At 52.8% G+C, this 25,356-nt stretch overlaps 1 protein-coding gene and 1 pseudogene across 1 annotated transcript; one reads left to right on the top strand and one right to left on the bottom strand.

The window, feature by feature from the left end:
• Window positions 1-5,264: 5,264 nt before the first annotated feature.
• Window positions 5,265-24,255, top strand: LOC120503617 (zinc finger protein OZF-like). Its single transcript, XM_039712295.1, has 5 exons — window positions 5,265-5,637; window positions 6,993-7,071; window positions 7,650-8,532; window positions 18,044-18,092; window positions 23,324-24,255. Exons 2-5 carry the CDS (start codon window positions 7,020-7,022, stop codon window positions 23,897-23,899), a joined length of 1,560 nt encoding a protein of 519 aa, XP_039568229.1. The 5' UTR covers window positions 5,265-5,637; window positions 6,993-7,019; the 3' UTR covers window positions 23,900-24,255.
• LOC120503613 lies at window positions 12,202-21,961 on the bottom strand (annotated as a pseudogene).
• Window positions 24,256-25,356: the final 1,101 nt, after the last annotated feature.

Genomic DNA, 25,356 nt, shown 5'->3' with positions numbered 1-25,356 from the left:
TGGCAGCACCAACACAGGATTGAAGCACTGGAAATATTCTTTGCTTCCTTCCCTGGCTGTGCCTGGGCAAAGCACACCTCTCCCATTCTCCACACGAACTGTGGTGGGACTGGGGACATTGTGGAGTTGTGCTGCTCCACACACTTGTAAGCCAGTGCCTTGGAGGAGTTTGTGGTGGGAGGAGAGAACTCATGGAACTGCTGGGAACAACAAAACGTAAGATGTGTCCGGGTCTTTGTTTAGCTTGATGCAAATTTATAACAAACATCACTCCCCTACCAGTGGATCATGACAGGGGTCCTGGGGCTCCCCCTTTCCATGCTCCCCGCCACCTCCAGGCTGCTGGGAGTCCCCCCTCTATAGACTCACCATTTCAGAATTCCAGGGCTCCCTGGGCTGCTGGGGGCCCCAAGGCTTCCTCCACTCTGAGCTGTTAGTGCTTCTGAAGGTCTCACTGTGAGAGACTGGAATGTTCTGGGTTAATGGCTCAAACAATTGGCCATTTGTAAAAGCAGGGGAGCTTTGTTGATTATGTCCAAGGGAACAGCCCAGATGCAGAGGGTGTGAGCCCCAGCGGATGACCACAACAAATCAAACTTGGTTTAGCAAGAAGCTGGGCTTTGAGCCAAATAAGGGAAGAATCCTATAAGAAGCTGATCCAGCAAGGTGGGACAGTGCTTTTGAGCAGGGCAATTTTATCCTTAACACAACTGGCTCAATTGTAAAAACTCCCCCCTCCCTAAGGGACATACTGGGACATTCAGACATACTGGAACATTCAGACAGAGGGCTGAAGGTTTTCATCCCTTCTGATGGGGCAGACTCATTTCTGGAGCCTTCCACCAGAGCACTGCATACGATCTAGTGTTGCAATAAATCCACAGTGTTGTAACAAATCCACAGTGTTTCAACAGACTGTGCAAACTCCCCCTTCCAGGGGAAGAACATAGACCTTCCTGCAAAACCCCAAGCATATATTAACCCACTGAAGTCTGTGTTTCATGGGCCTCACCCAGCCCCAGCAAATCAGCACAGTGACCATCACTTCAACCAACATCAAAATCGCAACAGTCAAGTCCCATGTCTGGATCCACAGATAGTTATACCTTTCTACTCTTAACCTTTCTTTCTCTTTCTTTCTTTTCCTTATATGTTTTCTTACATGTTATTTTTATGCTTTTATATTGTTGCATTTCTGTAGATAATCATAACCAAAATGGTTGCCTACCTCCTTTCCACTACATCCAAATTGGGGAGTTCTCAAAAAAAATGTGCATAAAGATAGATAGATAGATAGATAGATAGATAGACAGATAGATAGATAGATAGACAGACAGACAGATAGATACCACTATAAATCTTCAGAGGTTGGTCATAACCCACCCCTCTCCAGGATCCCCACTCTCTAGGCCCCTGGGGGTCCCCTGTCTCCAGGGTTCCCTTTTCAGCATCCCGGGGATCCAAGGGCTCCCACCTCTCCAGGCTCCTTCCTTCTCTCTCAGGGCTACAAGGCGATACCCCTCTCCAGACTCCTGGGGGTGCCCCCTCTCCATGCTTTCCCCTTTCAGGCTCCTCCCTCCTTTCTAGGCTCCCAGGGGTTTCCCCTCTCCAGGTTCCCAATTTCAGGGTCCCGGCGGGACTCCCCCCTTTTCAGGATCCCTCCTCACCGGGCCCCCTCCTCTCCATTCTTCATCCGCTTCCAGGCTGCTATGGGTCCTCAAGCTTCGGTATGGCCCCTCTCCACTGTCCCCATTCTGGGGGTCCCAGTGCTCCCACACCCCATCCGGCTCTCCCGGGAGAGTCCCCAGCACCAGTGTCATACCTCCCCCCAGCCGCCATCGGCAGCTCTGGGCTGGCAGCGGAGGCAGCAGGGCCGGACCCGGCAAGGCGCAGCCCCAGCAGGCGGGGTAATCCCCCGCCCACGGCCGGCAGGCGCCCCTGGGACCATCCTCACAAAAAAACACCTCCTGGAGACTCCGCAGAATCCTCCCAGGGGGCGTTTGCTTTGGTATCCTGCAAGGACGAAACATTCCCCCATCCCCCGAAAAAAAAAACAAGAGACCTGCCCCAAGATATTCGGGGTGAACTTGAAATATCTTCGCCCCCCCGAAAAATAAAATAGTCCCAGGGACACTCCCCTCCCCCTCAAGATATTTGGGGCGAGCTGCCCCTCCCCAGTCACCTGCGGGATGAAGGTGTGCAGGCAATGCTCGCGAGGGGAGGGGCTGCGGATACACTCAGCGCTGTCCCCGTGAGCTTCATTCCTTTCCGCTTCCTCTTCCTTGTCCTCTGTACTCCCACCTCCTTCTCCTCTTACCTCCGCCCTCATCCCGCTCCTTCTTCGTCCTTCCTCTTCCATTCCTTCTCCTCCTCCTCCTCCCACAACCAGCGCCCACCCTTCCCCCCAAAACCCCTTGTGTCCCGCAGGAGGAGCAGGGATGGAGCTGGGGCAGGTCTGGATGGGCAGCGCTGAGCTCTTGGCTGCTCCCACCTGCTGTGGCAGAACACGGAAAGGGGAAAAGCAGAGGAAAACAGAAAATTTGTGAATGGAGATAAAATTTTGGGGTTTATGGTCTCCCTAGTCGGGGACTTCCACTCCTTTGTGCTCATCTCAGGAGCCTGGAGATCTTGGAGGGGGAATGCAGAGATGGATGGGGGATCCCAAGGGATTTTGGAGGCAGAATGAGAGGCTGTGTGAGCCCCTTCCTGGGGCTCAGCAGAGTCTAGCTGGAAAGCCTCAGGTGCTCCTGGGGCCCTGGGCTTAAGGCTTGTCACCACCTTCTACTTCTGGCAGGACCTTGACTCCTTATGCCTCTTCCTGCAGCCAGAGAACTTTTAGAGGCCTCCTCCAGATGGATCTTAGAGGTGTTCCAGGAACTTTGGGCTCACAGTGAAGCCCTTCCCATAGTTTTGGCATCCAGAGGGTCTACCCAGTATGGATCAACTGGTGCTTGATGAGGTTGGAGCTTCTTCCAAAGCTTTTCCTGCAGTCCTGGATTATGTAGGATTTGGTGGTGGGTTGACCCTGGCTTGATACTGGGTGCCATCAAAACTACTCTGTCCTTCCTCTCCACATCTGGACACAGGAGAGAAAATATAAGGAAAGGCCCAAGACTTAAGATAAGGACCAGAAGAGATCCCTCACTGACCACAGTTACGGTCAAAATAGACAGCCTGGAACTAGGAACTGAATTTGTTACAAACCAAATCAGAGCAGGATAATGAGAAATAAAATAAATCCTAAAAACACCACCCTCCTTCCTGGGCTCTCCCTCCTCCCTCCAGCAGTGCAGGGAGATGGGAATGGGGGTCATGGTCAGTTCATCACACCTTGTTCCTGCTGCTGTTTAGGGAAAGAAGTCTGAGTCCTTCCCCAGCATGGATCGCCCACAGAGCCTCAAGTCCTTCTAGCAAAGCTGTCCCAGCATGGGCTCTTCTCTCTGCAGGTTTGGAGGTCCTTGCAAGGTGTCTGCTCCAGCATGGTCTTCCCAAGTCATCACATCCTTTTCAAAGCATCCAGCATGGCCTTCCCATGGGTTCACAGCCCTCTTTTGGGCATCCAATCTCAAGGGAATCTCTGTTCTAGCACCTGGAGCACCTCCTGACTCTCCTTCTCCACTGACCTTGGTGTCTGCAGAGCTGTTCCTCTCACATACTCTCATTTTGCTCTTTTCTGCACCCAATTCCATTTGTACAAGAGGGTGGGTTGTTTTTTTTCTTTTTTCCTTCTTAAATATATTATCACTACCATCTCTGATGGGGTCAGCCTTGGCCAGCAGCGGGTCCATCATGGAGCTGGCTGGCATTGTCTCTACCAGATGTGGGAGAAGATTCTGGCAGCTTCTCACATTAGCCATTCCTGTAGCCCCCTGCCTCCACTACTAAAAGCTGGCCATGAAAACCCAATACAATTCCCTTGTTTCCATTATGCCCTGCAGTGTCACAATGTCCCCTGGGCACCAGGAAACCCTGCAGGGTCATGAACACACCTGATGCAGGTGGCTCAGGGGCAGCTGCAGTAGAGCTGCAGGTTGAACTCTGGGGGGAGTCTAGAGAGACAAGAGGCCATGAACTGTTGACTCAGCACAATAAAGGGCTCAGGGGCCTGTGATGCAGCCCAGGGAGGGACATTGAGAGAGCCCACCTCCCAAAATTGAGTAAGCCGGGGGATTGCTCCCACACAAAAGGTCCCAGGACAGAAAGCTGTTGCTGGTCTTTCCCTCCCCTGGGTGGCCATCACCTGCACAGCAACAATGGGCCCAGATCTTGTACTTCCCAAGGAAAGGCACTGACATTCCCTTCAGGAGCCCACCAGCAGAACTTGGTGCCACCAGGTTTCCATCTGTGCAAAAAGCAGAGCCTGCAGTAACTACAGATACCCCTCTCCACTTGTCTGTCTCTCTTGCCATCCTGGTGCATCTTCCCATCCTTCTTTTGTTCCCAGGATCCCATTTTCTGGCTCTTTCTCTACCTCCTTCTCTCCTACCTCCTGCTTTTCTCTTGTCTCTTTTCTTTCTGTCTTGCTGGACAAATGGGGCAGGCCAGGTGGGACCTGTGACATGAGAGGTGACCTGACCAATAGTTCCCAAAGAGAAAGCAAGGACCTTCCAGGGTTCTTTCATTAGTGCCTGTGTTGGGTTTGTGTGACCAGGTTTTGGTGGCAGGGGGGCTACAGGAGTGGCTTTTGTAAGAAGCTGCCAGAAGCTTCCCTGTGTCCAGCAGAACCAACACCAGCAGGCGCCAGGACAGACACACCACTGCCAAGGGTCGGTCAAACAGAGATGGCAGTGACACCCCAGGGATAATGGATTCAAGAAGGGAAAAGTTCTTGTGCCGATGGAATTGGATCCAGAGAACAGCAGAATGGGAACACGTGAAAGGAACAGCTCTGCAGACACCCAGGGCAGTGCAGAAGGAGGGGCAGGAGCTGCTCCACGTGCCGGAGCTGAGATTCTCCTGCAGCCGCTGGAGGAGCCTACGCTGGAACAAGGGGATGCCCAAAAAGAAGGATGTGAGCCCGTGGGAAGCCCGTGCTGGAGCAGCCTCCATGCAGGGCCCTGTGGATCCCTGGGCAGAGGAGCCCACACTGGAGCAGCTTTGCTGGAAGGACCTGAGGCCCTGTGAGGACCCACGCTGGGGCAGGGGAAGGACTCCCAAATTTATTTCCTTGGGAGCAGGAGGAGGAACAAGCTGCGACGAACTGACCATGACACCCATTCCCATCTTCCTGTGCTGCTGGAGGGAGGAGGGAGAGCCTAGGAAGGAGGGAGGAGTCGGGGAAGGTGTTTATAGAATCCATTTTACTTTTCATTATCCTGCTGTTATTTTGACAGGTAATTAATTCAATTCCTATCCCCATCGGTATGTGTTGTCTGTGAGTGTCGTCCCTGGCGCGGCCGGCGATGCTGAGCCTGATGCAGCCCGCACACGGACGGCCCTCCCGGCTGCGAGGGCACCGTTGACTCAGGTCCACACGGGCATCGATCAGCATCCCCAGGCCCCTTGCCGCAGCTGCTCTCCAGCCTCTGCTTTCCCAGTGTATACACACAGGCAGGGTGCCTGGAAGAGGAGGAGGAAGAGGAGAAGAAGGAGCGAACACGGAGAAGCAGGGGGAGGACGCATGAAAGACGACGAGGAGTAAGGATTCTTTAGAAAAAGAAGTAGAGGGACGAGGCGGAGGAGGCGGAGGAGGCGGAGGAGGGGGAGGAGGAGGCGGGAAAGAGGAAGGGAAGAGGGGCAGGAGCAGGGGCAGGAAAAGGAGGAGCCACAAGCCCCCCGCTCGTAGTAGCTGCAGCCCCCCAGCCCTGGGAACGTCGGTGCTCCCCTCCGCATCCCGCAGGTGACGGGGGAGCGGGAGCTCGCCCCAAATATCACGCGGGGTTCCTGGTGGAGTTTTCTGGGAGGGGGATCTTGGGATCTGCCGGGAATCCAAAGCTGACCCGGAAATGCCCCTTAGGAGGATAGTGGAGGGTCCCCGGGCGGTGGGTTTTTTTGGGGTGGTCCCGGCGGCGGCTGGCCGCAGAGCCCCGGGGGGATGCCGGGGGGATGCCGGGTCCCCGGAGCCGCGGAGGGCGGGCTGGTTTTCCTGGTCAGGGCCCGCCGCCTCCATTGTTAGCCCGCCCTCGTGGCGATCGCCCGCTCCTGGGAGGGGGTGGGACACCGGCTTTGGGGCCCTTCGAAAGAGCCGAGCTGTGGGGGGGAGCCCCGGAGAGAGGCGATACTGGAGCTGGGGGATCCCCAGCCGCCTGGAGGGGGCTCGGGCACGGAGAGGGAGAAACGTGGAGAGGGGGTACGCTCGGGAGCCAGAGAGGGGGGACGGCCGGCAGCCAGGGGAGGAGGATAGGTTGGAGAGGGCTCCCCCAGGGAACGCCAAAGTGGGAAACCCAGGGTGGGGGGGAACTCTGGAACGCCCAGCATCTTCAAGCAGATAGTAGTGAGAGGAGAAAACACCCACAGGACTTCCAAAATCCGCGGTATCCCTAAGCAGGGGGGCCACGAAGGAGGTGGGGAGGGCATGACACACTGGACCCCCAGCAGCCCAGAGAAGAGCGACCACCAGAGCCTCAAAGTGGGGAGACTTCTGGGATTCTCGGGACCCCTGGCATCCCGGAATGAGGATCCCCTATACACAGAGGAACTCCAGAAGCCTGGAGAAGGGGGACCATTGAAACACCAAAGTGGAGAGACCAGAGAGGGGGATCTCCTGGGAGATTTTTCTCTGGCAGAATCTTGATCTTGTGAAGTTTTGGGGGGGTGTGAATCGTGGTATTTTTATTGTTTTTTGGGCTAAATCTTGGCTGTTTGTAGTTTTTTCTGGCTGAATTTTCTATTTTAGAGGGGTTTTTGGCTGAATCTTGGGGTTTTAGGGGCTGTGTCTTAGTGTTTTGGGGGTTTTTATAGAGAAAAGATGCCCAGTGACTTCTAGAAATGGATTTGGCAGCAGGAATCTCCAATCCAGCACACTCACATCTTGTTTATTCTGCCAAAACCAGGATTTATCATTCCCTAACTTTGGCCAGATGGAGGAGGAGACTGAGAGGAAGAGGAAGATGCTCTGGGACACCCAGGCAGGTGAGGAGGAAATCACTGCCCCTTCCCCCCACTCTTCTACTTCATCTCCCAGCCGAGCATTGCCCCTGGCTGCTGGACAACCCCAGCTGTCCTGCTGGGTATGAATTTGGGGGGATGTCCTTCCCCTTCCCTCTGCTACAGAGGCAGATCTCCTTCCTCCCCTTCTTTCTTCCTTCTCCCTTCTCTGTTCTCCTTGTTTCTCCCTCCCTTTTCTTCTGCTTTTTCCTTCCTCTCCTGTTCCTTCTTCCTTCTTTTCCTTGTTCCTTCTCTTTCCTGTCTCTCCTTCCTCCTTTTTCTTCATGCTCCTTCCTCTTACTTCCTTTTCCTCATTCCCTCCTCTCCTTTCTCCTTCTTCCCCTTCTTTGTTCCTTCTTCTCCTTTCTCCTCCTTTTTCATTCCTCCCCTTCTTCCTTCTGCCTTTCTCACTTCCTTCCTCTCCCTGTTCCTGCTCCTTCTTCCTTCCTATCTCTCTTCAATCCCTCCTCTCCTTGTTCCTTTGACTCACTCATTCCTTTTTCTTCTGTCTCCTTCTTCCTTCCTCTCCTTTCCCTTCCTCTCCTTCTTCCCTCCTCCCCCAGGGAATGACCTGCACACAGAGACCAGGGAAGACAAATCCCCATGTCAGAACCTTGTGGAAGAGTCTGTTTTAAACAGCTCCACGGCACAGGAAGTCAGCAAGGAGGAAAAGCCCCAGAGATCCCCCATGAGGCACAGCTTCAAACCCAGCCCAGGGAGCTCTGAGGAGGAAAGACCCACCCTGTGCCAGGAAGACAGCCAGAGCTCAGAGCTGGTGATCCACGAGCAGCTTCATGGCAGGGAGAAGCCCTACAAGTGCTTGGAGTGTGGGAAGAGCTTCAGCTGGAGCTCTCACCTGATCCGCCACCAGAAGATCCACACTGGGGAACGGCCCTACGAGTGTGGGGAGTGTGGGAAGAGCTTCAGCCAGAGCTCTGACCTGGTGGTCCACCAGCGCCTTCACACTGGGGAACGCCCCTACAAGTGCTTGGAATGTGGGAAGAGCTTCAGCAAGAGGTCCAGCCTCACATACCACCAGCGCTTCCACACTGGGGAACGGCCACATATTTGCTTGGACTGTGGGAAGGGCTTTATCCAGAGCTCCCACCTCATCAGCCACCGCCGGCTGCACACCGGGGAACGGCCATATAACTGCTTGGAATGTGGGAAGAGCTTCAACCGCAGCTTCAGCCTTGTCATCCACCAGCGTGTCCACACCGGGGAGCGGCCCTATGAGTGTCCTGAGTGTGGGAAGAGGTTTCAGACCAGCTCCGATCTCCTCATGCATCGGCGGATGCACACAGAGGAGAGGCCCTTCCACTGCACTGATTGTAGGAAGGGCTTCATCCGTAGCTCTGACCTAGTCAAGCACTGGCGCATCCACACTGGGGAGAGGCCCTACAGGTGCTTGAAGTGTGGGAAGACCTTCACCCAGAGTTCTGCTTTGTCCTCACACCAACGGACCCACTGGTAAGAGAAGCCCAACAAGTGCTCCAACTGTGGGAAAAGCATTGGACGATCCATGTTGGGCAGAGGCCTGGTGACCTGTGTTCCTGGTGATCCACATTGGAAGACACCTGGCTTGTGGTTTCCACATCCTCCTGGTTCCCCATAGGCACCTGAATGAACACAGGGACAAGAACATCCATTGGGACATAGACTGATGTTGGAAATTCATTGGGAAGAGCGGATTTGTTGACCTTAAACCCTAAAAAATCTCATCTGCTACATCTAGTCATTTCTTCTTCTGGTATCAAGCAACACTGGATGATCTTTAGGGTAATTTCCAACCTAAATAATTCCATTATTCTAATTCTCTCTGGCCCATGGTTATCTTGCACAGCCAAATGGTGATGGACTGGGGCAAAGACCAAAATTTTGAACACAATGTGGTAGAGACCCCTCTAAAAAAGGCTCTTCCACCCACCCAATCCAACTCCATGGACACTCACAGATGCTGACATGTAAATCTTTTTCTTTTGGCCTTGATTTTTTTTATTCCTGTTTATCCATTAAAAACACCCAAGGTTGGGGTAAAAAAAAAATTGAATAAAACCTCTGAACTGCCACCATTTTACTGAGATTTTGGGGTTCTAGGGAATGTTTGGAGAAATGTTGGAGTTTTCTCCATTGCTTTGCAGTCCAAATCCAAGAGGGGTCAATCTGTTACATCCAAATTACTCAATCCCAAAATGGCTAAATCCCAACCTAAAATAGCTCAGTTCCACCCCTTAAGGGCATGGTTCCACCTCAAAATGGCTCAATTCCACCCCAAAAATTATGTGATTCCACAGAACCCTCAAAACCCCCAGGATGGGTGGGATGGGGTGTGATGGGGATTGGGAGAGGTGGGATGTGAATTGGGAGGGTTGGGATGGGGTTTGGGGTGGAGTGGGATTTGGATTGGGAGAAGTGGGATGGAGTTTGGAAGAAAGGAATGGGGTTTGGGAGGAGTGGGATGGGATGGAGGAAATAGGGCTTGGAAAGGGGATCTTCATATCTAGGAGTGGTGGGATTGGGAGTGGCGGGATGCAGGTTAGGGGCTGGAATACATTTTGGGAGGGGTGAGAAGGGATCTGGAATAAGATAGCAAAAGATAGGGGATGTTAAGGATGGGGGGGACCATGTCCCTGAGGGTGTTTCAGGGTATCCCCCAAATCTGTGGAGGTTTTGGGGTATCTGCCATTCCTGAAGAGATTCTGTGATATTCCCCATTCCTGAGGGGATTTTTGGGCACCCCCCTTCCTAAGTGAGTTTTTGGGGTACCCAGAATCCTGAGTGGGGGGTGGTGGGAGAGGGGAGAGACAGTGGCTCTGGCACTTGGAAAAGTGAGCTGTACAGGGAGCCCATTTTGGGGAGGACCCTGTTGCTTTCTGCTAGGTTTGAGGTGTTATGAACGGCTTTTGGGAATATACTGCTCATTTTCGGCGGCTGAGGTGACTCCCTGCTATTCTTGGGGGCTGCGGTGATGCCCCCTCATTATGGCAGGATGAGATGACCCCATTTCAGAGAGGATCTTGCTGTTTTCTGCCAATTTTCAGGGTTATAAATGGCTTGTGGAGCCCCCTTGCCCTCATTTTGGGAGGTTGGGGTGACCCCATGGTTCCTCCGATGGCTGAGGGGTTATGACTGGCTTGTGAGGGTCCCCCGATTGCAGGGCATCCCCCCTGGAGCAGAGTGTGTCCCCTTGATGCAGCCCCAGCCGATGAGGACTCCCCCGTGTCCAGGCGGACCCTGCAGCCCCCCTCGGCCCCAGCGACCCCCGCCAGGGGAATTTGGGGGGGGGGAGATGGGGGCGCCCAGGCCGGATCCGTCCCCGCAGAGCCCGGCCCTGCCCGGGCATCGCCGATGGCCCGTGCTGGTCTGGTGCTCCTGGGGCCACTTTGGGGACCCCTCCACTGTGGGATCGCACGGCTGGGGCCCTACTGGGAGCACTGGGAGCACCCCTGGCTGCGGGCACAGAGAGCTCGGGTGAATGGGGCAGGGTGTGGAATGGGGGGAAGCAGGGACGGGGACGATGGGAAGCAGTGAGGCCATGTCCTAGGATGAGGTCATGATGCTTGTATCCCCAGTCATGTGTTCTGTTAATGCTGGATATTATGTACTGTGCCTTCAAGACTGGCTCTGAAGAGCAAGGTTTGTTCTGGTTTGTTATCAGCCTGCTCCCCCACGGCTGGCAGGACACAGAGACAGGGCAGTACATAGTGTGGCTTTTGCTTTTTTGGCTTTGCTTTTTGCTTTTGCTTTGCTCTTGCTTCTGCTGTGCTCCTGCTTTGCTTTTGCTTTTTGCTTCTGCTTGTTAGTTAGCTTAGCTAAGCAGTCCAGATTTTTTCCCTGGACTGTGTTTCCTTTCCCTTTTTGGAACCACTCAAACCTGCTCCGGACTGGGACCTGGGAAACACCAAGAGTTTGCACCTTGTGGCTGCAGCAGCTATCCCCAGCGCCAGAGGGAGCGACCACTCCCAGGAAAGACTTTCTGAATTTGTCATCCTTTTCAGATCGGTGAAAGTGTTGTCATCTGGTATTGTTCATTTTGTGTGCTGGGGGTGTTTTGCCTGTTAAATAAACAGGTTCTTTCCACTTCTCTCCGAGGAATCCTTCCCGAAACGGTGGGGGGAAGGGGCCATGTGGGTTTTCTTTCTGAGGGGCCCCCTTTGGAGGTTTTCTCCCAGATTTACCCTAATCCAGGACAGGTCAGGATAGGAAAAGGGTGGGGTAGGACCTCCCCACATCCAGAGTGGGGTACGGTGGGCTGGGGATCTGAGTGCAGTGAGAAAGAGGTGGAAAGTTTGGTCTGGGACCCATAAACGGAGTGGGAGAGATATGGAATCTACAGAACTCAGTGAAAGGGGTACATCAACCCCCTAAATTTAGTGCGAGGTAGGTGGCAACCCCGAACCAAGTTCTGGGGAAACTTGGAGACTAGAGGTTGATGTATGATGAGAAGGGAGTGTGAAAGGGCGGAGAAGAGGATCTTTTGACTTCCAAACTGAGTGTGAAGGGGCTGAGTTCCCAATACCGAGCGGGAGGTGGGGGAACACCCTGAAACTAAGCTGTAGGGGGAGCTGGGGATTGAAGGGACCATGTGAAATGAATGGGAGAATGAGGAAAATTGGGGGTGGGACAGTGGGCAGGGACATCCCGTGGGTATACTCTGCCTGAATGGGGTCAAACAATTCAAACAATGCCCTGCTTGCAAACATGCCAGCGGTAAATGAAGGCGGTTTGCACTGGTTTTGGCGTTGAATGACAGTGATATAAGATACAGGAGATCTTTTAAAATAGCAGGATAAAGGAACAACCAAGTGATAACTTCTCCAAAGCTGCTGAGCTGGCACAGCAGCCTGGGCACATCTGACTGACAATGCAGGGCTTCAGACTGTAACAGCCCGATCCCAAATTTTTACTACAGAGTCTCCTGACATATCCAGTTCGTAGGGGGAGAGGGATGTGGAGATTCTTCTGTGGAATAAGGATATCCCTCAAGGACTGGAGCTCCCAGTGCTGTGCAAGGTGGGGACACGAACACCCCCCCCGCTGTGTGTGGGGGAGGGGCTGATAAGAAGAAAATGTCACTGAAAACAGGAATTAATCTCTTTAACCATGTAATTTCACTATTAGAAAGCAGCTTTATTTCAGTGCTAGGTGTGTGCAGGGTATGACTCCCCCTATCACACACACTCAGTTCTCATATTTGTTTGTATTTATATAACTAATACATATTAATACATTTCCCAAACTCATACATATATGCTAAACATTCCCCTCAAATTCTTTTACATATTTAAATCACTTCTTGGAACTCCTTTACATTAGAGTTGGCATCATTTAAGGGTCTCTGGTGGTCACCTGGGGAACATCCCATTCCTCAAATTATCCCTGTTCATCACAGGCCTCAAAAAACCAGCAGCTTCTTGAATGCATCCCAGCTCTGCATATGTATCATCAGGTCTCTGCACAATGTGGGTCACTGTGGATCGTCCAGTGTGTGTCTTCCAATGGGTGAAGAAGCTGGAGCAATAAACAAAGCTCTTTCCCCCTCCTCCCTGCTGGGGCACTCACAAGGGCTTCCTTTATTGATGGGTGCAGTGTGAGATCCAGGCAGAGCTGCAGAAGTTTCTCCCATACTCCCAACACTCACCCAGCTGTGGATGTCTTGGTGGGTGATGAGACTGGAGCTATAGCTGAAGCTCTTCCTACAGCTGGTACAGCAGAAAGGCCTCTACTCTGTGTGCATCCCCTGATGCCTGATGAGATTTCAGCTATTCTGAAACCTCTCCCCACACTCAGGACACTCGTAAGGCTGTTCCTCAGTATGGATCTTCTGGTGGCGGATCAGGTAGTAGATGATGCTAAGGCTCTTCCCACATTCCTGACACTTGTAGGGCCATTCCCCAGTGTGCAGGCACTGGTGAGTGAGACTGGAGACATCAGTGAAACTCTTCCCACATTCCTCACACTGGTATGGTGGTTCTCTTGTGTGGATCCTCTGGTGTGGATCCTCTTGCTCAAGCAAGAGCTCCACCTAAAGCTCTTCCTGCATTCCCCACAGGTGTAGGGCTGTTCCCAAGTGTGCAGATGTTGGTGGGTGATAAAACTGGAACTCCAGCTGAAGCTCTTCCAACATTCCAAGCGCTTGTTATGGCTTCTCCCCAGTGTGCAGGTGCTGATGGGTGATGAGCTCGGAGTTTCAACTCAAGCTCTTCCTGTAGTCATGGCACTTGCAGGGCTTCCCTTACTGGTGGGTCTGTTGGTATTTTGTCAAGGCAAAGCTCTGGCTGAATCTTTTCCTACGTTTGGGACACTCGTAGGGCCTCTCCCTGGTATGTGTCCCCTGATGCCTGATGAGATGTGAGCTATTCCAAAATCTCTTGCCATAGTCAGGATACTCATAAGTTCTCTCCTCCATGTGTGTTTGCTGATGCCTGATGAGAATTTAGCTGCTCGAAACTTCTTCCCACACCCAGGACACTCATAAGGCTTCTTCCCACTGTGGACGTGGCAGTGGATGACAAAGCTCTTTCTGCAGTCAGGGCACTCCAAGGGCCATTCCGCCGTATGCAGGCGCTGGTGGGTGAGGAGGACGGAGCTCTGGCTGAAAGTCTTCCCACATTGCCCACATTTATGGGCACATTCCCCAGTGTGCAGCTGCTGATGGGAGGCGAAGATGGAGACATCACTGAAGGTCTTCCCACATTCCCAACACTCATAGGGCCGTTCCCCAGTGTGGATCACCTGGTGGTGGGTCAGGTGGCAGCTCCAGCTGAAGCTCTTCCCACACTCCAGGCACTTGTAGGGCTTCTGTCTATCATGAAGCCGCTGCTGGACCCCCAGATCAGAGCTCTGGCTGAAGCTCTGGCCACCTTCCTGGCACAGGGAAGGTCTTTCCTCCTCAGAGCTCCTGGGCTGGGTTTGCAGCCCCTCCTCATGGGGGATCTCCATCCCTGTTGGATTCCTGAGCCATGAAGCCGCTCAAAACAGCCTCTTCCACAAGGTTCTACTGGGGGAATTTGTCCCCTTTGATCACCATCCACAGCTAATTGTCTGGGGAAGGAAGGAAGAAGGAGAGGAAAGAACAAAGAGAAGGAAGAAAGAGAGCATAAAAAAAGGGAAAACAAAAAGAAAAAGAAAAATGAGAGAAATTAGCAAGGAGGCAAGGAGAAGGAGGAAGTAGAACAAAGAGAGGAAGGAACATGTAAAAAAAGTGGTGAGAAGTAGGAGAGGAAGAAGGAAAAGAAGAAAAAAATAGAAAGGAGTAGGAGAAAAAGGAACAAAAAGAAAGAAACTTGAATAACAGGAGAAAGAAGAGAAGGGAAGGAGAGGAAGGAAGGAAGGAAGGAAGGAAGGAAGGAAGGAAGGCTGCCTGCCTCCCTGGCTGTGGGAGGGAAGGGGTGATGGTGGAAAAGCGGGAGAAGCGTTGGAATAACAGGGCGTGGAACCGCATTCTGAGGTAGACGCGGGGTTGGTCACTCCTAAACTGTGGTGAGGGGTAGCTGGAGTTTGGAGGGACGACAGGAATGAGTGGGAGAGGGGGGATAAGAGGAGGTGGGACAGCGGGAAAGAGGTTCCTATGGGATCCCTGGCTGTCCTCCATCACTTGAGCCTCGGAGCTGTTCCTTCGGGCTTGGGAGGAGGGAGGCGGATCCACACTGGGGCGGGGAGGGAGTCCCCACGCTTCCGGTCAATCCTGTGGAGGTGATTGGGGGGGTTGGGGGGTTACCCCATTCCGTAGCCAGTGCTGTTGTGGGGTTAGGGTTAGCTTAGGGTGGCCATGGTACAGAGGGGGAGAAAGGGTGGCCACAGAGGAGGAGCAGGAGCAAGACCAGGAGGAGCAGGAAGAGGAGGGATGAAAATGGAGGAGAAGGGGGTCCACCACTCTCTGTACTGCCCACAGCATTCTTCAGGTGAGCCTGCCCTAAACATCTCGGGGCATACCCTACATGAAATAAATGGGCAGGAGGTCTTTCTCCTTTTTAATGCCTTTATTAAAAAGAATCAGCTCAGGCGGGGAGAAATCGACGGGTCGCCCCCACGCCGCCGCTGCTGCCAGGAGTGGCACGGAGCAGGAGGGTGATGCTGATGCAGCTTTGTCCGCTGGTCTGCAGGCAGATCTGGGGATTCCATCCTCACTGGAGATTAGCAGATTCCACCTTTTCGGTCCAACATCCCGGGTCATTTCTCTAGTCAACATTTTTTTAGGTTAGGGTGAGAAGCAAAAAGGATCCAAGCAGGCACTGGACCACGCTCCCATCCTTAGACATCACTTAGGTCCCCTAGTTCTATGTTGGCTCGTTATTTTTAGGGGTTTTCCTGGAAAACTGCAAAATTTGGTGCAATGCATTTCTCATCTGCATACTAGCTCTGATGCCACTCCCATTCTCCTGGTACCTGCAGGGTCCCTGGCAAGCATCAGGGGGACAATGGTTAATCACCAACCATTAACAGGTAACCGAAGAAGAACTCTTAACAATGAAGCTAACTTAACAGCAACTGGTCTAACTTGTTTTTAACTCTGCAACCTTAAAAAAAATAGTTAACTTTTTATTCATAACACTACAGGTGGGGTTTTTTTGGGGGTGTCCCGGTGGCGGCTGCGGCAGAGCAGCGGTGGTGGTGGGCGGGGGGATGCGGGGTCCTGGAGCCGTACGGCGATCGCCAAGTGCCGGCAGCGGGGGCGAGCTGAGGGGGAAAACCCCAAGATCCTGAAATGAGGACATGGAGGAGGCAGAATCCCCGGCAGTCTGGAGCAGAGAGGGGAGAACAGAGGGGGCAACAGAGGAGCCATAACCTGTCAGCCTGGAGAGGGGGGAGCCTGGAGATGGGTGTGTGGAAAAACCACGCTGTGAAGAGCCAGTGCTCACAAATGTGAAAAATGTGTATTTTATGATTGGCTTTTCACAAGTATTAAAATAAATATTGTATTATGCTAGAAAGTTATGCTATATTAATTTTCTTAAGTAGAGTATTAATTATAGTTTTAGGTTATAACATAATGTTAAAATAGAAACTATGCTATGCAAGATGTTTAAGAAAGGACTCGCACCAGATAGAAGCCACAAGACACCTAAACCTTTCAGAAAAAGGGAATTTATTGCTACCTTTTCAGCAGAAAACTAACTTCTTCCCACCTCGCTCAGACAGGAAGATGGCATGAGGATTAAGAGGAAGAAGTTGACAGTGACCAGACAGAATCCTGTGTTTGAATGGAATTTATGCATCATGTATGAGATGTATGAATATGCAACAGGCAATTGTTTTTAAGGGTTAATCCTCTGTTAACGGGGGTCCTTTTTCAGGCTTGTGTTGCCCAGAAAAAGGTACTCAGACGTCCGTATCTCTTTGTTTTTATTGTCTCATATTGTCCTAATCTCAAATGTTCAAATTTTATTATTCTAATTATATTACTATTTTTATAACTATTTTATTACTATTAAACTTTTAAAATTTCAAAAACAAGTGATTGGCGTTTTTCACACAAAGACAGAGGAGCCCTGCAACCTTATCGAACAAAGGGACAGAGTCCACTAGGGCTCATAAAAGGATGCAACCTCATTTTATCCTGAAATTTTGGCTGCGTATTGCCCTCTTTGTTTCCCCATTTCTTGAGGTACAGCCACCTGAACCACCTACTGCATATTCCCCTAAAGCTCAGAAGTTCAAACTGTCTGGGTTCTGCTACAAAGTCATATTGTTCATGACATGTTCAACATGTTCATGAAGACCTTCACACACCTTCTTTCAGAACCTGATTGGTTCTTCCAGACCTAGTCTTTTGTGAAGACATTAAGACCCATTTCTCTTATCAGGGGAACCCCTGGGACCCCAGACATCTCTAAACAACACCCAAGAAGAGGGGAAGCCCAGAACCCGTAGGACCCCCAGCAGCCCAGTGAAGGGGCACCTGCAGAACTCCAGAAAGAGGCAATTAGAAAGGGAGAACTCCTGTGAGGGTTTTTGACACTGAGTCTTCATGTTTCTGAGGCTTTTAGATAATACAAGATGACCATATAGATATATATAGAGATGGATTGGGGTAGGAGGAACCCCAACCTAATGAGCTCATACCTTGATTTTTTTTTTTTCACCCAAAACAGAATTTGTCATTCCCAAGCCTTGGTTGTATGGAGAAGACTGTGGGGAAGATACTCCAGGATACCCAGGCAGGTGAGGAGGAAGTCACTGCCCCTTTCCCCTCTCTCCTGCTCCATCTCCCAGCCCAGCATGGCCCCCAGCTGCAGGACAACCCTGCTGCCAATGCCATCCTGCAGGCACAGACTGGGGGGATCTCCTTCCCCTTCCCTCTGGCATGGAAGCAAATCTCCTTCCTCCCCCAGGCACTGAGCTGTGGATGGAACCCAAGAGAACAAGTTCCCGTGGCAGAACCTTATGAAAAACGCCATTTTTAGTGGCTCCACAGCACATGAAAGTCAACAGGGAGGAAAAACCATGGAGATCCCCCACAAGGAGGGCCTGCAAATCCAGCCCATGGTGCTCTGAGGAGGAAAGACCCCCCATGTGTTGGGAAGGCAGCTGAGCTCTGACCTGGTGGTTGACCAGCAGCTTCACGATGGGGAGAAACCCTACCAGGGCTTCTTGGAATGTGGGAAGAGCTTCAGCAACAGCTCCAACCTCCTCACCCACCATTGGGTGCACATGGGGAATTGGCCCTATGAGTGTGAGGAATGTGGGAAGAGCTTCAGCCAGAACTCCAGCCTGAACTGCCACCAGAAGATCCATGTGGGGAACAGCCCTTAAAAGTGTTTGGAATGTGGGAAGAGCTTTATCCAGAGCTTCAGCCTGATGTGCCACCAGAAGATCCACACTGGGAACGGCCCTACCCGTACTTGGAATGCAGAAAGAGATTCAGCCTCCGCTTCCATCTGATCTACCGCCAGAAGGTCCACACTAGGGAATGGCCTTACATATGCTTGGAATGCAGGAAGAGCTTCAGGTGAAGTGCCTGCCTGGTCTGCCACCAGAGCATCCACACTGGGGAACAGCCCTACATGTGCAGGGAATGTGGAAAGAGGTTTAGTGACTGTTCCAACCTGATCTGACACCAGAGCATCCACACCAGGAGGAGGCTCTAGGAATGTCCCAAGTGTGGGAGGTGTTATGAATAGAAAGCTATCTATTTTTTTTTTTTTGGTTGCAGAGTTAAAAACAAGTCAGACCAGTTGTTGTAAGTTAGTTTCACTGCCAAAGAAAAGTTCTTCAATTACCTGTTAATGGCCGGTGATTAACCATTGTTCCCCTGATGCTGGCCGCTTGCCAGGGAGGGACACAGGACAGACGCTCCAAGTACGGGTACGAGGAAAATAGCAGTGACATCAGAGCCAGCATGCAGATGAGAAATGCATTGGGCCCCGAATTTTTAGTTTTTCCCAGGAAAATCCCCTCAAATTACGAGCCAACAAGTGACCTAAGTGACGTCTAAGGATGGGAGCATAGTCCCATACCTGCTTGGATCCTTTTTGTGTCTCACCCTAACCTGAAAAGATGTTGATTAAAGAGATGCCCCGAGGTGTTAGACAAAAAAGTCAGGAATCTGCTACTCTCCCATGAGGACGGAATCCCCAGCTCTGCCTGCAGACCAGCGGACAAAGCTGCATCACCCTCCTCCTCCATGACACGCCCAGGAGCAGCGGCGGCGTGGGCGCGACCTGTCGATTTCTCCCCGCCTGAGCTGATTCTTCTTAATAAAGGCATTAAATTCTTCTTCTTTTAAAGGCATTTAATTCTTCTTTTCATTCCTCCTCAATTCATTGAATTGAATTCATTCAATTCTTCTTTTAATTCCTTTCTTCAAAAGGCATTTGATTCTTCTTTTAAAGGCATTAAAAAGGAGAAAGATCTCCTGCCCATTTATTTCAGGAGGTGCTTCTCCTGCAGCTCTGCCTTGACCCAACACCAACAGTCTCACAGGTAAGGGAAGTCCTGCGAGGGCCCTGCCTGCAAGAAGAGCTTTGTTCACTGCTCCAAGTTCACCCATTAGAGAACCTACATTGTGTTATCTATGGTGACCATGTTTGGACTTGAATCAGCCTGGTGATTCAAGTTGGTCACACACATGGTAATCCAGCACTGGCAGAGACCAAGATTTTGGAGACAATTTTGTGGGAACCCCTCCAAAAAAGGCTCTTTAACCCACCCAACCCAATCCGACCCCATGGATACTCAAACAATGCTGACACGTAACTTCTTTAATTTTGGCCTTGATTTTTCTTGTGATCTATCCTTTAAAAGCACCCAAAACTGGGTAAAAATAAAGAACCTCATCAAAGATGTGTAAAACCCCACCATTTTAAAAGGACTGGGGGGGAATTTGTAGTCTGGGGGGATTTGGGGTTTTTGAGGGAATTTACAGGAGTTTCCTCCATTACTCTGCACCCCAAAAGGTGAGGGGTTCTATCCATCATCTCAAAACCACTCAATGCCACTGAAAGTGTCTGCATCCCAGCCCAAAAAGGCTCAATCACACCTCAAAATGACTCAATACCACCCCAAAAATATTCAATACCACAGCACTCCAGACCCTGGAGGGGAAGGAAGGGGATAGGGAGGGGTGGGATATGAATTGAGAGGGGTGGGATATGGACTGGGGCAGATGGGATAGGGATTGGGAGGGGTGAGATGGGATTTGGGAGAAGTGGCATGTGAATTGGGAGGGGTGGGATGGGGATTAGGAGGGGTCAGATGGGGTCTGAAATGAGACAGCTGAAGGCTGAGGAGGAAGGGGCCAGGGGGACGCCGTTCCTGAAGGGGTTGCAGGGTATCCCCCAGTTCTGCAGGGGGTGGCTGATGACTCACCAGCTGCCAGGCAGACCCACAGCACCCAACATTCCTCACGTGGATCCCACCTGAACCCCCCCTCACCTTCAGCACCCCCCAGGAGGGGAATTTGATGAGGGGGAAGATGGAGGGCATCCAGCCTGCCCCCCCCTACACTGTCCTGGCAGTGGTAGCTGCAGTGGGGGCTGAGTGTGGGCAGGAGCAGCCAAGAGCCCAGCACTGCCCCAGCCCAACCTGCCCCAGCTTCATCCCTGCCCCTCCTGTGGGATGCTGTGGGTTTGGGAGGCACAGGAGACCAAGAGTGGGTGCTGGTCCCGGGGAGAAGAGGAGAAGGGATGGAGGAGGAGGAGAAGGAGGGAGAGAGGAAGGGAAGATTACCTGGCTAAAGCACGCCAAGAAAAAGGAAACGAAAATCAAAAATCAATCAATCCAAACTGAAATAAACCCCAAACTTTTTATGTACCTCAGGAGGTTCTGGGGGAGGAAGGGATGAGGGAAAAGAAAACAGAAAAGGGTAAGGATAAAAAGGAATATGAAAGACCCCACTGTTGAGTCACAAGGGTCAGAGTAGACACCTGTGCAGAACTGAGCCTGGATTTCAACAGTTTATGCTTAAAGCCCCAATAGCACTTAACTTAAACTTAACTGAAACTTAATCAGTAACTTCACATACAATTTATTACACCACAACAGGAACATACCCACAGGCCCAACTGGCTTACATACCTTAAGTACTTCCGACTCCAGGAGAGCGGCATTCCCAGGACATTTGCTATGGCATATTCAGTGTCACACACATATGGACAGGAGGAGTCTGTACGAGGTCCCTGTGGGGAATTCCCCTGGAATCCAGTGGAATTCTCCTTTCAGTTGCCTTTGCATCTTCCCACCAGGTGCAGGGCAGAGCCTCAAGGAGTTGAGGGGCTCAGCCCAGGACCCGTCATCATTTGGGGATGCCCCAAGTGCAGCAAACAGGAGAGTTCACAGCTGCTGTTGCAGCTGCTGCGGCCCAGGAGAGTTCCAAGGGTCTCACTCAGGGCTGCTGTTTATAGGGCTCAAGGGATGGGCTTTAGTCACAGACATTTTCCATCCTAGCCCCAGCTCAGGTTGGTGACTTTCTGGGAAAGGTTGAGACCAAAAATATGATCCCATTTGGGATGTTATTCAGGCATTAAAAAAAAAAAAAAAAAAAGTTTCCAAGGTTGTTGGAGCTTGTTGAGCAGCACCAGTTCCTGGAACAGACACAGACAATGTTGGTGAGAAACTCAAGAGACTCAAGAGGAGCTAAGCCCAGGGGCTGCTTGTCAAGGCCAAGGCCTAAACAAGTATTTCTCAGATCATGGTGTGGCTTGACAGGAGGGGGGCTGGGGTAGAGATTTTCCCGAGTGTGTCCACTGATGTTTCATGAGATCTGAGATGTTCTGAACCCTCTTCCCACATTCCTCACACTTGTAAGGCTATTCCCCGTGTGCCGGTGCTGGTAGGTGATGAATGCAGATGGAAGAAGAGAATTTCCAGAGCCCGGAGCTGGGTGAGCGGTAGACGAGAATCAGCATAGGATGATGCAGAGCGGCTTCCAGCGGAGTGCCCGAGCTGTTCCTGCCCAGCTCCACTCTGGAATGCCGTCCTAGAAGTGGCACTCCGCCTTTCCCGTCCGCTGGAACACCCCTTTTTGGGCAGGGACACAGGTCATGGTGTGCCCCCCGCCACAGCACTTCCAGCACCCCACAGCCGACTGGAAGCTCAGGAGGCCATACCGGATCCCCGTTTCCCACTCCCCTCTGCCCCATGAGCCCCTCAGTGAGGATCCGCTTCCCCCAGGGCCGCAGGGAACCCCTCCAGGGATTAGGTACGGCAGATAGGAAGGGACCCCCTTCGGGAACCACTTTAGCTGTGCCACCTCCCTTCATCTTCCCTCTCCCACTTCTTTCCCCCCAAATCCCAGCTCCCCCCATCTCGGTTCGGGACTGACCCACCTCCTCCACCATCTTCTCCCTTCCTCCCCCGTCCCGTCCCGTCCCGTCCCATCCGCAGGAGCGGACAGGGGGGAGCTGAGGCAGCGCGAGGGGAGAGGAAGAGGAGGAGCAGGAGCCGGAAAAGGAGGAGAAGCCGGAAGACGACGAGGAAGAGGAGTCTGCATTTTTGTTCTTGCCTTATGTACCAGGGCCAGGAGGTCAGCTTCTGTAGCTGTCTGATCTTCTGCAGAGGACAAGAAGAAAAAGTAGCAGGAAGAGGAAGGAGAGGAAATTCGCGTGTCCACCGCGCCCTGTGTCCGCAGCCCTCCCGGCCCGTGGAGCATCTGCCCCGCCGCATCCCACAGGTGACCGGGGAGGAGGAGCTTACCCCACATATCTCGGGCGTCCCCGGGGGTTGTTTTGTTCGAGGGGGGATCCCAGCCGTGCCTGCCGGCAGAGCCCAGGCGGCGGCGGGCAGGATGCGGGGATGCACGCCAGCTGGACATCGCCCGGCGGGAGCAGGGGACACCGGTCCTGGCTGCCCCTGGCGGGGGAGACCGGAGAGGGGCCATACCTGTTTGGAATACCCCCGGCAGACTAGAAAGGAGGAAGCACAGAGTTAACGGGGAGGGCAGGATTCCGTCGACCCTGAAACGGGGGACTGGGAGGGGGGATGTCCCCGGCACCCGGGAGTGGGGCGAGCCTGAAAAGCAGGAACCCTGGGACCCCCAGCACTCGAAACAGAGACTCAGAGGAGAAGGGACCCCTAGGACCTCTAAAACTTCAAGCAACCCTAAGCAAGACCCAGGGGAGGGAAGACCTCCAGGACCCCAAAATGGAGAGACCAGAGAGGGGGGAAACTTGGAGGACTCCTTTGCTGAATCTTAATATTTTGGAGGGGGTTTTTTTCTGCATTGTGGTTTTTCAGAGGTTTCCATGGACACAAGATACCTGATGACTTCTAGAGATGGACTTGGGCAGGAGGAACCTCCAACTCAGCACACTCACACATTGTTTTCCCCCAAAAACAGGATTTGTCGTTCCTAAGACTTGGCTGAATGGAGGAGGAGGCTGTAAGGAAGAGGCAGATGCTCCAAGACAGCCAAGCAGGTGAGGAAGTCACTTCCCATTTCCCCCTCATTTCTGCTCCATCTCCCAGCTCAGCACAACCCCCAGCTGCAGGACAAACCCTGCTGCCCGTCCTGCCGGGCACAGATTGGGGGAATCTCTTTGTCCTTCCTCCCCCAGGCTATGAGCTGAAGGCAGAGATCAAGGAGGAGAAATCCCCCTGGCAGAACATTGCGGAAGAGGCTGTTTTGAGTGCCTCCACAGTGCAGGAAGCCAATGGGGAAGAGAAGTCCCAGAGATCCCGCACAAGGAGGGGCTGCAAACGCACCCCAGGATGCTCCAGGGAGGAGCAGGAAGGCAGCCAGAGCTTCAGCTGGAACTCAGAGCTGATGAAGAAGCCTCAAGCTGGGGAGAAGTCCCACAAATGCTTGGAATGTGGGAAGGGCTTCAGCCGGAGCTTCCACCTCCTCCGCCACCGGATGATCCACACAGGGGAACGCCCCTATGAATGCTTGGAATGTGGGAAGAGCTTCAGCAGGAGCTCCTGTCTGATCCGCCATCTGGTAATTCACACAGGGGAACGGCCCTACAAGTGCAAGGAATGTGGGAAAAGCTTCAATGACCGCTCCAACCTCCTCACCCATCAGCGCCTGCACTCCAAGGAACGGCCCTTTGAGGGTGGGGGGTGTGGGGAGAGGTTCAGCACCAGCTCTGACCTGATCCAGCACCAGAAGATCCACAGTGGAGAACGGCCCTATGAGTGTCCTGAGTGTGCAAAGAGATTTCGGACCAGCTCCCATCTCCTCCTGCATCAGCGCATTCACACAGACGAGCGGCCCTTCCGCTGCCCCGACTGCGGGAAGGGCTTCAAACGCAACTCCCACCTCACCCTGCACCGGCGCACCCACACCGGGGAGAGGCCCTACGAGTGTGAGGAGTGTGGGAAAAGCTTCTCCAGCAGCTCTGGCTTGACCCAACACCAACAGTCCCACTTGTAATGCAGGTCATGCTGTGGAGGCCCAGGGGCCCAGCGTTGGAGCCCTGCAAGGGCAAAGGTGACGAGGGTCAGAGAGAGACAGCCCTCTGAATACAATGGTCTTACCCATAGGTGTTTGCAGGCTCGTGTTAATGCAGCAGGCTTCGTTGGTATCACCCGGTTCAACTGCCGTTTTTTCCTTATATGTACTCCCCCTAGAATGATCTCCTTTCTCTTGTCCCCTGTTGGTCCCGGTTTACTGCAATGCTCTGCCCCTGTTGCCTCATTGGTTCCCCAGGTGGCTGCCCCTCGTCTGTGTTGTTTGTACTCAGTTCCCATTGGCCCTTGACCCTCAGATCCGCCTCTTCCCCCCCCCCCCCCCCCACACTCCCCCGACCCCCCCCTCCCCCCCCCCCCCCCCCGCCATGTAAAACCCTGTCCTCAGCCCTCTGTCCCTGAGCCCTCTTCATTGCAATAAACCAGGTTTGGAGCTCCACACAGAGACCTATCTCTGGCCTTGTTTGTCAGCAGTTTAAGCAAGCCTGCTCTGGGCTCTGGGAGTGCAGGTCGTTAACAGAGGCTCACTGTGGACACTCCGCAACACCCTGTGAATGCCCTGTCTGTGGGAAGAGCTTTGTCTGCTGCTCCAACTTCATCACCCATCAGAGGACCCACACTGGATGATTCACAGTGACCCTTACTGGGCTGAGACCGGTGATCCATGTTCCAGGTGGCCCATGTACTGGTTTTGTGTGGCCAGGTTTTGGAAGTAGGGGTCTACAGGGATGGCTTTTGTGAGAAGCTGCCAGAAATTTGCCCATGTCCAGCAAAGCCAGCACCAGCTTCTGGATGGACCCACAACTCGCTAACACCAAGCCCATAGGAGATGGCAGTGACACCCCAGGGATAATGGATTCAAGAAGGGAAAAGTTCTTGTGCAGATGGAATTGGGTCCAGAGAAGAGCAGAGTGGGAACATGTGAAAGGAACAGCTCTGCAGACACCCAGGGCAGTGCAGAAGGAGGGGCAGGAGCTGCTCCACGTGCCGGAGCTGAGATTCTCCTGCAGCCGCTGGAGGAGCCTACGCTGGAACAAGGGGATGCCCAAAAAGAAGGATGTGAGCCCGTGGGAAGCCCGTGCTGGAGCAGCCTCCATGCAGGGCCCTGTGGATCCCTGGGCAGAGGAGCCCACACTGGAGCAGCTTTGCTGGAAGGACCTGAGGCCCTGTGAGGACCCACGCTGGGGCAGGGGAAGGACTCCTAAACTTCTCGCCCTGCGCAGCAGGAAGAGGAGCAAGGTGCGATGAACTGACCATGACACCCATTCCCATCTTCCTGTGCTGCTGGAGGGAGGAGGGAGAGCCTGGGAAAGGAGGAAGGCTGGGGGAAGGAGTTTTTAAGTTATTTTCCTTCTCATTATCCTGCTCCGATTTGGTTGGTAATAAATTGAGGTCCTTTCCCCAGGGTGGGTCTGTTTTGCC

This window comes from Passer montanus, unplaced genomic scaffold (genome assembly GCF_014805655.1).
Source record: "Passer montanus isolate IOZ18808 unplaced genomic scaffold, ASM1480565v1 scaffold261, whole genome shotgun sequence".
Lineage (NCBI taxonomy): Eukaryota > Metazoa > Chordata > Aves > Passeriformes > Passeridae > Passer > Passer montanus.
Note: the sequence above shows the minus strand (reverse complement) of the source record. Positions and strands in the feature narration are given on the sequence as shown.